The sequence below is a fragment of the Gouania willdenowi genome, chromosome 14 (assembly GCF_900634775.1).
Source record: "Gouania willdenowi chromosome 14, fGouWil2.1, whole genome shotgun sequence".
Classification (NCBI taxonomy): Eukaryota; Metazoa; Chordata; class Actinopteri; order Blenniiformes; family Gobiesocidae; genus Gouania; species Gouania willdenowi.
The window spans coordinates 14,615,283-14,632,116 of record NC_041057.1 but is presented as its reverse complement, the minus strand read 5'-3'; the positions used below and the strand labels follow the sequence as shown (position 1 = coordinate 14,632,116).

General features: G+C 38.8%; 2 protein-coding genes across 2 annotated transcripts in view; both read right to left on the bottom strand.

Annotated features, from left to right (window-relative positions):
* myo7ab (myosin VIIAb) overlaps positions 1 to 6,926 on the bottom strand; it is a 36,026-nt gene extending 29,100 nt beyond the window's left edge. Inside the window, exons 1-14 of the mRNA XM_028465838.1 lie at positions 6,816 to 6,926; positions 6,544 to 6,696; positions 5,556 to 5,740; positions 5,291 to 5,412; positions 4,598 to 4,740; positions 4,375 to 4,488; positions 4,055 to 4,208; positions 3,869 to 3,945; positions 3,059 to 3,178; positions 2,684 to 2,826; positions 2,390 to 2,600; positions 2,159 to 2,294; positions 1,690 to 1,796; positions 1,263 to 1,304 (exon numbers count right to left, since the gene is read on the bottom strand). Coding sequence (XP_028321639.1) covers positions 1,263 to 1,304; positions 1,690 to 1,796; positions 2,159 to 2,294; positions 2,390 to 2,600; positions 2,684 to 2,826; positions 3,059 to 3,178; positions 3,869 to 3,945; positions 4,055 to 4,208; positions 4,375 to 4,488; positions 4,598 to 4,740; positions 5,291 to 5,412; positions 5,556 to 5,740; positions 6,544 to 6,654 — 1,665 coding nt within the window. The 5' untranslated portion in view covers positions 6,655 to 6,696; positions 6,816 to 6,926. The remainder of the gene's footprint in view (positions 1 to 1,262; positions 1,305 to 1,689; positions 1,797 to 2,158; positions 2,295 to 2,389; positions 2,601 to 2,683; positions 2,827 to 3,058; positions 3,179 to 3,868; positions 3,946 to 4,054; positions 4,209 to 4,374; positions 4,489 to 4,597; positions 4,741 to 5,290; positions 5,413 to 5,555; positions 5,741 to 6,543; positions 6,697 to 6,815) is intronic.
* A 1,093-nt stretch (positions 6,927 to 8,019) lies between these two features.
* The window catches only part of capn5b (calpain 5b), a 52,265-nt gene continuing 43,450 nt past the window's right edge, over positions 8,020 to 16,834 (bottom strand). The window contains exons 13-14 of the mRNA XM_028465840.1: positions 11,985 to 12,071; positions 8,020 to 8,066 (exon numbers count right to left, since the gene is read on the bottom strand). Of these exons, the coding sequence (XP_028321641.1) occupies positions 8,049 to 8,066; positions 11,985 to 12,071 (105 nt within the window). The 3' untranslated portion in view covers positions 8,020 to 8,048. The remainder of the gene's footprint in view (positions 8,067 to 11,984; positions 12,072 to 16,834) is intronic.

Here is a 16,834-nt window from a genome sequence, read left to right as displayed (position 1 = left end):
CAAAATTCCAGTAGAGAGGTGTAAGAAACTCATTGATCGTTACAGAAAGCGATTGATTTCAGTTATTTCTTCCAAAGGGTGTGCTACCAAATATTAAGTTGAGGGTGCCAATCATTTTGTTCAGTCCCTTTTTGAAGTTCTGTGTAGAATGATATAAGATTAGTCATTGTTTTTGTTCCATTTATTCTTGTTTACAGTTTACAGAATGACTGGAAACTTACAGACCAAAATTATTCATCAAATTATTCAACATCTGATGAGAATCTAAGTATAGTGTCCTCATGCAGCTCTACAGAAAGCAACAGTTTACAATCAGCTGTGGTGGACCAGGTGTGCATCTAAAACATGCAGGACAGGGGCTCTCAATGACTGGATTTAAGCACCCATCCTTTAGAATGTTGTACAGTAGTTTTCGGACTATAAGGCGCACTATCAATGAATGGGTCTGACCGGGTCTATTTTCATACATAAGGTGCACCGGTTTGTTATTATTATTATTATTATTGTTATTATTAAGGCTCATTAAGCAAAACAAAATAGTCTGATAAGTCAAACTTTATTCAACTCATTAACAATAACTCTCAACATTGTTCAGGTTTAACACATAAAATACAGAACAATACACTCACTTTTTCAGTTCAGTATGTTGAAGCACAGTACAGGTACATATCACTCCACGAGGCACCTGACTACGGTAGCCCTAAAGTGCCAAAAATCCATAAAGCAGTGCAGCTTCATAGTTTACCAAAGTTGTACTAAAACATTTTGACATAATTTCATACATAAGGCACACCTGATTATAAGGCGCACTGTCGATTTTTGAGAAATTTAAAGGATTTTAAGTGCGCCTTATAGTCCGAAAAATATGGTATATTATCTACATAGATCGCAGCAGAAAATTAGTGCTATGACTTAAGCACACAAGTTTGACCACACATTAAATGCACACAATACAAACACATCTAGGGCACAAAGTGGACGAAACAAAGTCTCTGACACTCTGATCCTCCGAATAAAACCAAATTAATTCTTATCTTCTCTTACCAAGTCTGTCTTTGCTTTGAGTTTTTGACTCCATATGAAGATGACAGTGTGTGTGAGTGTGTATGTGTGAGTGCGTCAGAGAGTTTGTCTTTGTTCCTTCAGGCTGCAGCGTACAGTAGCAAAGCCACAGTAACCTGTGGAGTGAGAAGAAGTGGTGCAGGGAGCAGGAAGTGTGTTTGAGCAAACACAAACAGGATGGATGAATGCTGGTTGATTACCTTGGGAGTTTGGGTGCTGGGCTGCTGATAGCCACACAGAAACTGGTGACAGAGAAAAAGATGGAGGACACAGAGAAGAGACAGCAGAATGAGAGGAGGCGTTAGTGAGAAGAATACTCTGAGGACAAAAACACTGGAGGGAGACAAAAGACATGACAGAGAGAGAAAGGGTGAGAGGATGTGTGTTCACATGCAGGTCCATTAGGGCAGCTGTTCTCAACTGGTGGTTTGGCACCCAAAAGTGTGTCACAGATGTGTCGTTTATATGGGAACAAAAAGTTAAGTGAGATCTGAGTCTTTATTTTGATGAGGATTCATCCATGAGGCACCATTTAATCTTACTTCTAACAATAGGGGGCGCTAACTGTTGTTTGTTTCAGGATTTGAAACTGATGAGTTTTGAGATTAGGGCATGAGTCGGGCTCACCATGGCGACATCAGCCTGGAAGATCTGCTTGATGAACTTATTTTTGGACGAGTGGACGAGCTGGATGATGTCGGTGTGCAGGCTATCTCGGTTTTTCTCCAGGAATCCTAAAAATAAAAAGGTCAACAAGAAAACCCGACAAAGGGATTATTTACAACATCTCAGAGGAAGGTTTCCTTCACCTTTTTGAATCAATGTCAATAACACAATACAGTATACATCAGTGTGTGTCTGTGAACCTTTGATCTTTCCATTAAATGACACAAACACAACACCCAATTTGACTTTGACGCTTGAAATATTTACATCCTGTTGTTCTTTAATATGCCGCTTTGTCTATAATGTTGTAACCACAGCAGTAATTCTGATAAATGTCATGTGACCAACGTGACAGATAAGGTAATGTCCTCTTTTACTGAAGTGTCAACACGTTACGGAGACTCGTACAGGAAAAAGATGACCGGCCTACCTCTGGTTTCATAGTGAACCACTCCAGCAAAGTGTTGGATGCCAAACTGGGTTTGGTAGCAATTTTTAGGTGGAATATAGTTGGAGTTGAACTTGTGCTGTGAGTTGAGTTTATACAGCATTGTAGCATCTGTTCCCTGGAAGTACATAAAAAGGACATACTAGAAAAACCTAACTTTCTGTAGAAATGGATGGAACATAATGTACATTTCTGAAGCAAAATGTTTTTCACCTTTGGGAACTTGCTTTCCTCATCGATGAGGGAAATGATGTTCATGGGTTTGTTAGCGATCATGTCCAGTGCTTCCTGATTGTCGGTGAACTCAATGTGCTGCCAGGATATGTCCTCCAGGTTGTATTCCTCCTGCTCCAGCTTAAAGACGTGCCGGACAAAGAACTGCTGCAAGTTCTCGTTGGCAAAGTTGATGCAGAGCTGTTCAAAACTGCAGCAGAGAGAGAAATAATTTAGGAGAAACACCAACAAAAGGAACTATTACTGGATTAGGCATAAAACAAACGGAAGTACCTGTTGACGATAAAATTCTCAAAGCCGAAGATATCCAGCAGCCCAATCGACCTTCTCACGATGCTGTTCTCGCTGAAAGGAGGCCGGTATATGGCTGCATTGATCTTTTCCACGATCCACACAAACAGCCTCCCATAAATGCCCTGGAGGACCATTAGTATAAACCTTTAGAGCATATCTGCCGTCAGCAGATCACACAGTAACATAAAGACTCTTTACATCACCTATAGATTTATCAATACAGAATAAAACAGAATACTTTTTGTAAAAATAACATTATGAATAAAAATGTGAAGTTATGAAGGTGGTGCAGGGATGATGACAGCTCATCCACTCTCTCCTCTCACAGATCTCTGGCTGCTTAAAATTTTGCACCTTGACAAAGGCGTCCCTGACATCCAGGCCCTGTTCCACACTGAGAGGCGTGGCCACGCTTTCCCCTCGTGTGATGAGCGTTCGAGTTGTCAAACACACCATCACGTCTTTGGGCTCCACCTACAATTAAACAATATTTTAAAAAAACAATAATGCCTCTCTCTCCTCCACATAACCGACTCCCAGTGCATTTACTGGATATGTGTGTGCTTACTGATGTTGATGCTGTGCGTAGCATGTCTGTGTGCAGGTGCATGCTTGCAGTGTTGAGACTGTTTTGAATTTACTGAGTAGATGCAGTTTTGAGTTTCAAAATAAAAGCCTAGGAAAAAAATGAAGGACATAGAGCAAAAACCTGTTCTGTGTCCTCACAGTATTCATAGCAACATATTCTACAGCTTATTTTTATTACCTTAAGTGCTCAGAAACTCAAAAGATATATATTTCTTCAACTGTATTAAGGTGCACAGAGAGTGCGGCAACATATTGCTTGTTAAAAGGCATGCCAGTAAAAACTTTTATGTAGAATATTCACAAAAAAAGAAAAGAAAAGAATTTAAATGATAATGTGAAAATGAAAAAAGAAATAAAGATCGTAATAAAATAGAATAAAGAAAAATAGGAAGGACGTTGGTCACTTGTACTGATTATTTTCATGCCCCTTACAAGTATCAGGATAAAGAGTTACAGTTACAGAGGTCTTGATTGTGTAACTGCTTGATATACATCCTTATAAAGCCAGTCAGTATTTTTTAATGCATCTCTAAATGTTGTCGGATTAAATTAAACTTCTGTGAACACTTGTTTGACCTCTATCAGCGAAGCAGCAGTGCTGAGGTCAGGGGATCTGACGACCACACAGGCATCCAGGTTGTCATAGGTACGAGCTGAGGAAAAAGGAGAGACGTTGTCATTTTGTGTGTGTGCGTGCGTGTGTGTGTGTGTGTGTGTGTGTGTGTGTGTGTGTCCCTGTTTGTTGAGTGGGAGGAGAATTACCCTCAAATCTCAGGTTGCCCATGTGCAGGATGGCAGCCAGCAGCTTGGAGATCTCCCAGTTCTCGGTCTCGGTGAACATGAGGACCTTCATGGCTGACAGAATGCTGGAGTAATCGTTCAGGTCGTCACGGCCGTCACACTCTGTGCAGTTTCCCTGTGACCCAGAAACATTTACTCACAATTCTTTACAAGCAGCTCATCACATGTGTTGAAGCACTGAGCTGAGGAGTTATCATATTTCTACTGTCTTTTCATTTTGGGCAAAAATATCTGTTGAATGGTTGCATTCAAATAACACAACCGCACTGCTGCACACTGACCATGGTGAGGTAGGCGTAGTCTGAGGCGAGACCCAGGCCCAGTTTGGCTTTCATCTCTGGAGCCATTCCCTTCAACATGCAGTAGAAAATGTGGTAGTTCCTCTCATCGGATGCCTGCAGGAGAAAGACATTCAATGCTCTTCTATTGCTGGCGAGTGTTGTTGAATGTTGTAACTAAATTTAACCATCTCCCTGATGGTTAAAGTGTATTCTGCATCCTCACCTGTCGACACACCCGAGACTTTTCCAGCAGGTACTGCTCAATTTTAGCTCCTTCGATGGCGCCCCTCTTGCTGAAGTGGATATCGATGTATTTCCCAAAGCGACTGGAGTTGTCGTTACGAATGGTCTTGGCGTTGCCAAAAGCTAAAAGGAAGCAGCGTGAAAGATCAGACAGCAGAGTTAGTTTTTTGTACGAGCAGTAATTGACTGATCTCAGTCAGAGAATAATAGGTTATTCATACAGGCCACAAGCAGTAAAGTTTAAGCTTGGGTCCTACACACCTCACAACGTCACCTCCTTCACATGTTTCGAATTTTTTAATTATAAACAAGACTTTCTGCAGAACTGCAAGAAGCCACATCTTTATACTTTAGTTAAAGAAGTGACATCTAAAACATTTAGGACTGCAGTGTTCAAGGGTGGTGGTTTCTAAACCTTTTTTTATTAGCTTTCCAGCTCTATGTCTCTCTATAACAGTTCAACAGGATTAAAGCCAACTTTTATTGTTTTTCTGTAATTTTGGTGATTGGTTTTAGATTCATGGATGTGCTTTTTGCCATGTCAGGTGTACATGAGCCTTGTTTAAAACAGGCTAAAGAAATAGAAATGTCTGCTGTAGAGGAATATACAAAGGTAGTGACAGTGCAGAGACCAGAGCAATAAACATAGATGAAAAGAGAAAAGTCTCCAGACCTTCAAGAATGGGTGTGGCCTCTAGGACCTGTTGCTCGATCCAGGAGTGTTGACCGCTGATAGCAGCCAGAAATTGCAAGATCAGCTTTGTGCTCTCAGTTTTTCCTGCTCCAGATTCACCGCTGCCACACAGGGAGAGATGTCACACACTTTTAAAAACAGGTACAGAGAAGCAACACAGTCTGAAATCATTTCAGTCGCACTAAGCTCAAGAGTTACTGCCACATCAACCCTAATGCTTACATGTCTGATGTCAAACCCAAACCTGATGATGCAGCACTGGTCCTTGTTGTTGCGTTGCATGTTGAAGTAACAGTTGTCGGCGATGGCGAATATGTGCGGTGGCATCTCGCCAATCTTCCTGTTGGTGTAGAGGCGGATCTGGTCTGCGGTGTAAATTGGGAGCAACTGGTAGGGATTGACCGCCACTAGGATGGAGCCTGTGTACGTCTGCAGTAAACACATTCAGATTTATTTGTGTATTACTATTTACAGCAAATTTCTAGAATTATTTATAACATTTTTAAAATATAAGATGAAATACAACTAGAGGATTCAGATATTTCAATAACTTTAGCTACTGCTTCAACACACTAGGAAATATTGTTTGTTAACTTCATAATAAATTAACTTGAATCATTTAAAAAATTACAGTAAAAATGCTGTTAGGCAAAATTTTTCTTAATAAGTTATTATATTGTTATTATATAGGTATTATATTATATCTATATAAGGTTTGCAGCTTCTAATAAGTGCTGTGTATTAACAAAAAGATAATATACTTTTTTTTTTAATGATAATGAAATTCTCCCATTCATTTCTATTGGGAGAACATCAAGGGACATGCTATGACATCAGTATGTGTCCTTTGAATCCTCCATAGAAACTAATCAATAATTCATGAACTAATCATACCTTCAGCTCTACTGTAACACCTATGTAAAAGGAACAATTCTAAAGCTACTTTATTTCTTGTAAAACTCCTCTAAACAATGTCACACAAAGTTGTGTGTTGAAAATGATGAGGACTTGATACAAAAATCGTCTTGTCAAACAAGATTTAGGGGTTATTTAATCTACCAGCGATGCAGATTTCTTCATCTTTCTACATGTATGTTCTCCTTGAACTATAGCCACATGTAAACCCCCTGCTGCAGGTAAACAGCTTAAGCAGATCAGACGGTTGGCGACAGTTGGTCTGTGATCTACAAAGTACCCGGCGAGTTAAAGACGGCTGCTTTAAGGGTACTGACGTAGATGACGCGTTCATTGTAGCGGATCAAGAGGTTTCGGAGGATGCCGGCTTCGTTCAGGTCACCCAGTCGGATCATGTCCTCCACACCGTGCACTGAGGTCGGGTGCATGGGTTTGATGTTGGTGGCATTTTGGGGGAAAATCCAGTGTTCCTGAGTGAAGAAGGTTAAAGTATCAAAGGCCATGATGAAGACAAACTGAAATCAACAGTGTTGATTGATTGTTAATAACAAACATGACAAACTAATCTCTTCCTGTTTGATGGACTTACTCGGCCTTCATCATCCAGGACGTGAATCTGTCCCGAGTCGCATAGTTTGACCACAGCTCCCACTGGAACGTCAAATTCCCGACCTGTTTTAAGGTCCAACCACACATAGTCCCCCTGGTTTCAACACACAACACACACGCAACTGGTGAGAAAATATTAGAACATGGTTGGGAACAGATTTTTTAACTCCAGTTAAAAGCAATAACCAAAAACACTTGGAGATTAAAAAAAAACAAAAAACATCACAACATTTATGGGCTACTGGTAAACAATATCAAACCTTAAAGTTGATATCTGAAGGATGAAAAGAAAGAGGAAATTTAAAAGTAAACATCTTGATGTGCCTCAATAAACTGCTTCCCTTGCTCCCCCTGCCTCTGCCAATCTATTAGAAGCCACACCTCTACTTTTTGTGCACGCGCATCGCAGAACATAACAAGGTCCATGGGTCATCGTTATTCTTTTGGCGATGGATATTTCTGAGGTAAGAGCCAAAATCATATTTACCCGTTTGCTGTTGTGACGCGCGGCTTTGATTCCGTGCACAGTTCCGCATTCACTTTGATTGACAGTCTGAAAAACAGGGAGTCGAAGCCTTTTGGCTGGGCGACCGCGGCGCAATTTTATACTGTATTTGTATAGGGGTCTGGAGGACGAAGGTGGGACTTATATACATTAACGTATATGAATGACCACCGGCAGTAGACCACAGTAAAAGGCTAGTTAGGAATTTTTTTGCATTTCAAAAGAATCATACAGAAACATAGATTTCTCAGAAACTCTCAATGCATTATTAATTTAGTCAAATCACGGGTGCAAAGCAGAATAATCTACTAAATGCTACACATTGAGCTGCCTATTGCCACCTAGCGACAAAGTAGATCATTTATTTACATACTAATATCCAGAACTAAAGTTTTTTCACGGCAGTGGTTAAAAACAACGTACAAGCTGCTGACCAGGTAAGATGTAATAACGTAATATACACACATGTGAACCACAAGTGGATAAACCAGCGGGTAAGTAGTGTAATGTTGTGTAGTATGTGGTAGTGTTTATGTCAAATTTGATGTTAGCGTGTTTTTTTTTTTCTTCTCCATGCAGAATGTCCTGTTATTCCACTGATAAAGATAAACATCATGTGCACATTTAAAACTGCATTAATACTAGATGGGCCAACCTGTTGTAGAATGACCATGGTTCAGCCTAGTGTTGATTCCTGGACATCAGAATTCATCTCACAATTGGGCCCTGTGAGGGAAACCAGCAACACAACACGCGTTAAAAAAAAGAAAAACCAGAAAGACACAAAGAATACTCCAACTGGACCAAATAATCACTGATATTAAGAAAAGAAAACACAAGAAATAAAAGATAGAAGATGTAATAGGAAGATATGAAATATATTGTATAATATAATAATAACATAATAATATCCTCAGATTATACCATACTTGTTTTGCAAAGATTTTATAGGAACTGGTTAGAGTGAGAGCAATCATGGATGCTTTTCATTCATATTTGGATCATGAAATGAGATTTAAAGGTAGTTAACAGGAGAGGAATTAATCATCGAAAGCAAACATCAGGAACATCCATGCTTACGTTTTCCATGCCAGCTTCTTGCTTCCTCTTAGGTTCACAGGGGTCTGCTGGTGCTTATCTCCAGCTCACATTGGGTACACACACCTAGTCTATCGCTGGGCCCCATTTTCACACACTCGTTAAGAAAGTGTTTGAAAGAGGAGTCATGAGAGCAGAAGACTATTCTTAGCTTCCCTGACAACGCATCACCAATCTACCTGAGTCAACTATTATAGTATGCTAATGAGCCACAGGTTCATCATGAAGCCCAGACTCCATAGAAGTCAGTTTCAGAACTGAGTAATGAGAGGTGAGACGTCTTAAAGTTTAAAACAACACACTTTACTCCACTTAACCCAACATACATGCTTTTGGATTGTTAGAGGAAGCCAAAGTAGTAGGAGAGAAGCCATGCAAGCATGGAGAGAACATGCAAACTCTACGCAGTAAGGTTCCAGGAAGGCTACCAGCCTCGGAATCAAACCCTGAGCTGTGAAGCAGAAGTGCTAAATAGAACCACAAACAAGAATAGTGCACTTTGTTGAATAATCCCCTTGTTGCAGTTTGTCAAACACGTCAACCTCCACAAGCGCTTGTTTAAAGCGCTTTTTATTGCATATGGCAGTTTCTAAATCACGTCTCATTTTTACTAGTAAAACTTACATAAAGTCTTAGGCTGTTTTATCATTGTTTGCTTATGAGGATTCATTAATTCTGTTGTTTTGAAGGTGAATAGTTATTATAACAGATGTCAATTTGTTTTTTCTTTGTTATAATTAAAACATTAAAATTGGATTTAAAACTGAATATTCATGTGACGTCACAGTCCACCCTGTAGAAAGGCAGTGTGCAGGGGTCATGGTGGGGGCTACTAAAGGCTTACCAGGATTCCTGGGACTAATCCCGTCTCTTTAAGCATGAAGGAAGTGTTAATTTTTTTTTTTCCACCTGCTGAGCCACATTGAGCATCGTGAGTGAATATTAAGTGCAGACATGAGTGGTTTTGTTCCCAGAAAGTTCCCAGTGAAGAGAGCTTTATATGCAATATCCTGTTGCTGTAGCATTGATAAATGTCCTCATGCAAGGACTGCTTGGCTTATTAAAGCCACTTTTTGATTGACAGAGATACGCTGTGCCACAATGGGAGAGGCTGACTGCCTTAAGGACCCATTAGTTGTTCAATAAGTGGATTAGCATTAGGTTGGATGTGATTAGATACGTCTGCATTACAGATTCATCCCAACAAATGGGCAGTAAAGACATTAGAGAGGAGCTGAGCTGCATCCATATGTAGCTTGTTGCAAAATTCTGAGCAGATGCCACTTACAAGAGCCACTTATCCAGAGCCACAGGGTGCCGATCTGGCATTTGTCCCGAACTTAAGATCCCATTTCAATGGGACGAACTGCATTAACACAAACAAAGCCAGGCATTCAATCACTTTTTCACTGCTCTCCTGTAATGTGCATTAAAAGACACGTTACATAGGAAGGCTTCACCTGCTATATATAACAGGTGGAGGCAGATCTTTTTCATCCCCACATCCTTTCTATTCAACTTCAATCAGAATGGGACCACATTTTCAATCTAGGGCCACAATAATAATATTCATGTCAGCATTTTCAATAATGACTAATCTATGGATAAATACAGGAAAGAACAAAGAATTTTGTGTGTTTTCGTAGTCAATTTGTATATTTTCCTGTTATTTATGTGTGTTTTGTTGTCCTTTTATATACATATCTGTAGTTGTTGAGTCCTTTTTGTGTATTTTTTATATTGTTGTGTATATTTTTCTGTATTTATTTGTTTTGGGGATTTTTTTGTGATCAATTTTTATGTATTTCTATTTGTAGATTTAATTTGGGGGCCACACAAATTTAGACTGAGGACCGCATGTGGACCTTGGGCCGGCCGTTGCCCATGTCTGGTTTGAAGACTAAAACGCCTAAGTCCACTGCTGTAGGATTTTCTCATGGGGGGACATAAATGTTAAAAATTCAAAGGAAAGAGACACAAAGTAATATATTTTTTGAAATAATTTATATTTCTAGCACATGTGCATATGTTGTTTATATTGTATATATAACAGACCAGCTGTAAGTCCAGTTATGTGCTCATTATGTATATTTTTTGACACCTAAAAACAACTTATGGTACGTATTTAATCAAAATGAACAGATAATAATGCACAAGTTTAGACAAAGAAGAATTGCATTTTATATGTACATCGCTTTGTTGTATTTTCCTTAAAACACTGTAGATGTATGAAACATGCTGTCAACTTTGAATAAACTACCTTCATAGCTAAAGACTCTTTCATTAAAAGCCAATTAAGACTCTTCGCTGCATTATATAATTGTTTCTTAGTTTTCAACTTCATTTACTTCTAATACCTAAGCCTCTGTGCAGCCGGTTCCTGAGTCACTCAGGTTGAAGATTGAAATCTTGGCAACAAAATCAACAATCCCAAAACTCCACCAACACAAATCCTAAAACATAAGGACAAACTACTACCTTAGCAGGATAAAAAAAGCACAACAACAGCAATAAGTGCTTCCTACATGTCAAAAGTAGCTCCAATAGACATCCTTGTGTTGTTTATAGTAGTAAGTAAAAACAATATTAAAGAAAATGTGGAGAAAACAACTAGAAAAACCTTAAAAAAAAAGAAAAAGGAAAATCAAATAAAGAAGGTGGGAACTTATTTAAACACTGCCTCGGAATCAACAACTTGTCGTCACATCCAGCTAAACAAGGCTGCTTCCCATAAATTGTACTTTAAAGAGTAAAATACAAAAAGTAGTTTAAAGGTGGTTTTCTTTTTCAAGAAATGTGCATGGCTTTTGTTGTTGGTAAAACAAAATTGATGTCATAAATATGACCAGTACAGACAGTACAGGGACCTTTTAACCTAACTGATTGGATCACTTAATCTGTTCTTGCAAAGTAAAAACGAAAAAGATTCAAACTAAATGAATACAATTTCCGTATTGTGTACGTGGATGGCAACTTGGGTTTAACCTTACTTTTATCCTTTTGTAATCTTGACTGCATTCTATTTGTACAAGCTGAAGTAACTAAAAAGGCTTTTGTTGACATATATTCAATAAAAACACTTGAAACCAAGTTCTTGAGATGCATGAGTTTTTTTCCAATAAATAGCTCTAAGATATTTAAACCATTGCGTTACATTTGTGTCCTGAATAAATACAGGTGTGTGTGAGTTCAGTGTACGACATTGTAACTGTGTTTCCCGGTTTCCTTTAAGAAAGAGGTTCTTAATCCTAATGGGACATTCCTTATAACATAGACGTATAAAAGATGAAAGTGCAGAATTGACTCACTTCAACCTGAGGCTTTTAAACAAACACATTTTCAGCTACTAATCTCCTTGCTGATGTGTCCTGAGCTGAATAAAGAACTTTACTCAGGCTAAATCTTTTTTTCATTTCATCACCACTCCTGAGACCCGGCGTACACTCAGCCACAGATTACCATACAATGACACACAGCAGTCTCAACAATACCCTGGCAGCTAATCTGCATGTGTGGTCCATGATGTTGGTTTAAGTCAGTACTCACATGGCCAGGATTCAGAGACGCAGGCTCAGAGACGCGTGGAGCTTTCATCATCGTGGACTCATTCCAGTGAGTTCTGCTGTTCAGACTCTGTGGAAATCAAAGCAAGGAGTGTATTGGATATATGAGTTAATAGATTAATAAATCCAATGTATACGGTATGTTAAAAGGACTAAAGGTGCTTTAAAAACAAAAATCAGGTTAGGATTCTAAAGACTCTTTGGATTTAATGGTTTTCAGAAGAGTTGTATAGTTATAGGAACCCAACAAAGAGTAGAAGTGGTTCACAGGAACTTTCTATTCTTGCCAAACTAATAATCCTGTGTAATAAGTGCACTCAGTACGTTTAAATAAAATCAACTGTTCCAACATTAAACTGAGAAACCAGAGAAATGTAAGTAAAAAGTGTAAAGCCGAGTTTAAATAAACACAGCACAGAAATATCAGTGGTACAGAAATCAACTTCATGGCACCTTCAGATTAACCTTACAGAGAGATTTCTATGACAGCTGCATCTGTAATTTACATCAAATGTGCAATAAAAGTAGTGCACAAAAATGTTTTCCTGATAGAAAAGCCCAAGTTTGGTGACTTCCAGATGTGGCACATTTAAAGTTTGGTAAATAAGGAAATGGTGCAGCTTCAAGGCACTCTTTTCCTCTACTGCGTATGATTGTTGATGCAAGGTGTTTGTTGATGATTTTACTGATTATTCTAAATGATGTTCTTATAGATTTTAAGCTGTTGAATGTTTTCTGTTGCACTTTTTGATCATTTGTGTATGAAATGCACTATACAAATAAATTTGCCTTGCCTTGGGTTCTTTAAATCTAGTGAGAGAAACTGCGACTGCTTCTACATATAAAAAACTACTTGTATTTGGTATTTGGTTCAAACACAGCTATGCCAGCTTTCGAGTCACAAATGTGCTCGTGGTAGGAATGGTCAAAAATCACAATGAACCAATTAAGTGATGTGCCGGCATAACATCAACTTGAAAATATCATATCAGCATACCTCTCAATGAGCTTAGTTTAGTGCCTCACCCATCCAGTTATAAGATGATAATGAGTTTGAAGGTGATGATGAGTTGATGTTGAATGCTAACTGGTATTCTTAGAGAGGAATGTTTTATTGAGTAAAAAAAATGCTTCTTGTAGTTTGGTTTGAAGATAAGTTTTACTTTCTGACATTTAAAGACAATTATTTCACATTAATTTGACTGGTTACTTAAAATCTGGATAATCTTTTCTTTTTTCAGTAAAAAAAAAGATGAAAATTCTGGCCGGGATTTTTAAGTAAAGTATCAAGTGCTCACTTCAATGATGTATAATGACTGCTTCTACTGCTGGCATGGGACACGAAAACAGTAAGAGGCTTTGGCCTAAAGCTACAGTAAAGCAGCAGCAGCACTGTGGCCTGACTGAGGGCTAATATAAGCCTCGACCAGCCATCACCTGCCCCACTTACCTCTCAGCACCTCTTCTTTGTTTCCTTTTCTTCTTCTGTTGTCCTTGGTCGGATCCTCAGATTTGATTACAGATGTGATCACAGACTACTGAGCAACCTAAGGATTAAGTTTTCACGTTGTGACAGTTTAGTCTCTTTCCTGTTATTCCTGGTTTTTGTCCTTAAAATCATTCCCAAATGCTCCCCTCGCTCTGGACATAAGGTGGTCCCAGCCTCTTGATGAAGGTCTGGTGTTTGAGGTCCAGTTAGAGTCGGATGTCTTGGTGTCAGTGACTAGGCTCTCCAAGGCTCTCCTGCTGTGTCTCATTCATGGCTGCTGATCCTGATTAGCTGGGAGGTGGAGCTTGTTGGTGGTGGACACAAGGAACAGCTGAGAGGTGGAGGAGGTGACCCAGGGCAGAATTTTATAACCTTGTTTAATGCACATTTTCAAACTGTTGGTTTGCAGGAATTTTATAGAATTGATTTTGGACTATGTGTCAGTCGACTTTGGTTCATCATATCATCGTCATCATGGCAACAAAAAGTGCAAGAAAGATCAAATCCACGCAAGACCAGAAGCAACATTTCAATGCAACCAGGAAAAACGTAGTAGCTGAGTGACTTAATCTACCACGTTCAAGGCTGTAGGACCGATGTGTCAAATTCAAGAGCAAAGTGTCCATGGGATGATTTTGTTTGAAGTCCAGCTTGATGGGATATCAATGAGTAATAGGTGCGTTATAAGGCATTTACCAACTGAGCGCATTCTACCTCAGAACAGAGAACATCTCCCAGAACGCTCTCTGCACCGATGGGTGTAAATCTCAGGTTGAGTAGTTTTATCAGGACCGCAGAGAGCTCCTGCTGAGGGAGAATACCATACTTTACAATCAGTTTGGGGTTTTACAGATCTGAAGTTGGATGAAGCGATTAGTGGCCAGCCAGGTTCAATCCCAACCGCTCATTTTTTAGACGCGCTTTAGCTACATTTTAAAATGGCTTCAGACGCATAGGACGAGGTCAAGCGCGACCTCACTTTTGTGATGGGCGGATCACAGAAAGTCTGACGGCTCTGTGTATTCGTCACATGGCAAAACAAGTGTGGAAGAAACTTAAGGAACTGAAACAAGCCAAAAACAAGAAATGCCTCAAACCTCCATCATCTTAAAGTCAACAGTGGGGAAAACATTCCATCATTCATTGTTTATTAATAGTGGTTAAATGAATCTTTTTTAAGCAGTGGATGCTTTAATAGTAGATTTATCTGGTTGCTGTGATAATAATGGTGATAATAACCAACATGCACATAAAGTGCCAACTGTTTGTTGATAGCTATACATGCACCTAAATTTACACCAACAGCTACAAAGCAAAATAATGTTTACATTTCAGATTTAACTGTTATTCTAACATAACTGGGTGCCAGTGCACAAAGCTAGAACCATACAAACATGGACCTAAACCACATCCAGCATCCAAGAGATGAGCTGGAAGGAAGATTGCAGGCCAGGACTTCTCGTCCAACATCATTGCCTGATCTTGTAACTGCTCTATTAAATCAATGGTCACAGATTCCCAAAGAAACATTCCAACATCTGATGGAAAGTCTTCAGAGAAAAATTTAATCTATTAGAGCTACAGAAGGACCAACTCCATTTTAAAAGATATGGATTTAAAACAGATGACTGTCTCCTTAGCAGGGAGATAAACCTGGTTATTATGGTAATAAATAGACACTGTGACTAATGTATGGTCAAAACTTTTTGGTTGATTTTTAGGTCTTTTAAGACCACAAAACAAAGTAAAGACCACTCAGAGTAGGTTTTCCTCTTTTATTTCAAAGTCATGCCACAAGTTGACATTAAATACAAAAAAATAATTTCAGGTTGCAGCTATAAAAAAATAAAACAACCACAGTGTAACCGAGAACCCAATTTCAAACGACACGCATTGGAAAGAAAGAGTAAAGCTCACGTTGGAAAGGAAACCCCACAGAAAAGCACACAGTACAGAACATACAGCACAGCTCGCTGATACGTAGCTATCAGTAAACAGAGCAGGTGGGAACGCAATGTAAACCGGATACTGTATAGAAAATTAACCAGGTTATAAAATACTGATCAAAGATATTCGTTATAAAGATGGTAGCATCTACCATGCAGTAGGTATTCCAGTCTCCAGTTTAATAAACATCAGCAGAAAAATACAAGAAGAATCACAAGCTCATTCCTCCAATGGACAAGAGCAGATCTCAAATAGAAATATCAGCATGTTCAACTCAATACGGCCTACAGGATGCTTCATCCACATGAACAGTAACCTCATGTTGTCTCTCTAAAACTCTGATTAACGTGGACACATGCAGAAGTTTGCAAATAGAGAAAGACAGAAAATTAAGCAGTAAGTGATATTCAGGCCAAAGGTAAATAAATAAAAAAATCAGATTAACAATCTTAAAAATCATGTTTATTCCTACACTCAGAGCCGCTTCTGGCTATATGTGGGCTATGCAATTGCATAGGGCCCCATGAGCCACTAGGGGGCCCCAAAGCACCAGTCCTAGGCCTTGTCTACCAGTGTTTTTCTATGTTGCTGAAAAATAAATGTAAGACATAAGAATAAAATTAACTGTGTCTTCTTAACTGAACTATTTTTGTTGTTACAAGCTTGCCAATAACATTTTGTTGTAGCATTACAATGATAACGATAAACATCCTTAGGTCCCTATGTCACTATCATAAGATGTGGCTCGTGTTTTTGAGTTCTCAAAATTTAAAATAAAGATTTTTAAACACACAATATTTGTTTTATGAATTGAGGTATTGAAGGTTGCTGTTTTCCTTGTATTCACATTGAGTGGCTTAACTTAGGATGTTGAATTGTGACCAGAGGTCATAATGACTGCAGGTCATTTCACTGGTAAAGTGAGATACATTATCAAAGTTTATGGGATATTTAACTGATGAGGAATCTCTCCATGAAGTTTGGCAAACAGCACATTGCATAGGTCACCCACAAAACTAGAAACGGCTCTGCCTACACCTTTCATAGTGTGATCCACTTGAACAGCTATAGCTCATTGAGGATTGAGAGGATACAGGTGTCTTTGTTGCCGGCCTTTTACTTTAGGGTTGAGCCCTGTCTCTATCGGACATCATCACTTCTCTCTGTACAGATTTCTTTCTTTTGTTTGTGCTTTGAGACAAATATATTTGTCTTTTTGGAGAACAAGAAGAGACGGTACTAAAATCATCACTTTGCCGCAAACAACAATCATTGCAAGGCTTGGAGGTTTATAAAGTTTCTCTACAATCTGTAGAAATAAATGTCCAGCATCTATGTCTAGATTATGAACTTTAAATTTTGTCAACTGTTTCAGAGATCATAGTTTTTATACCAAA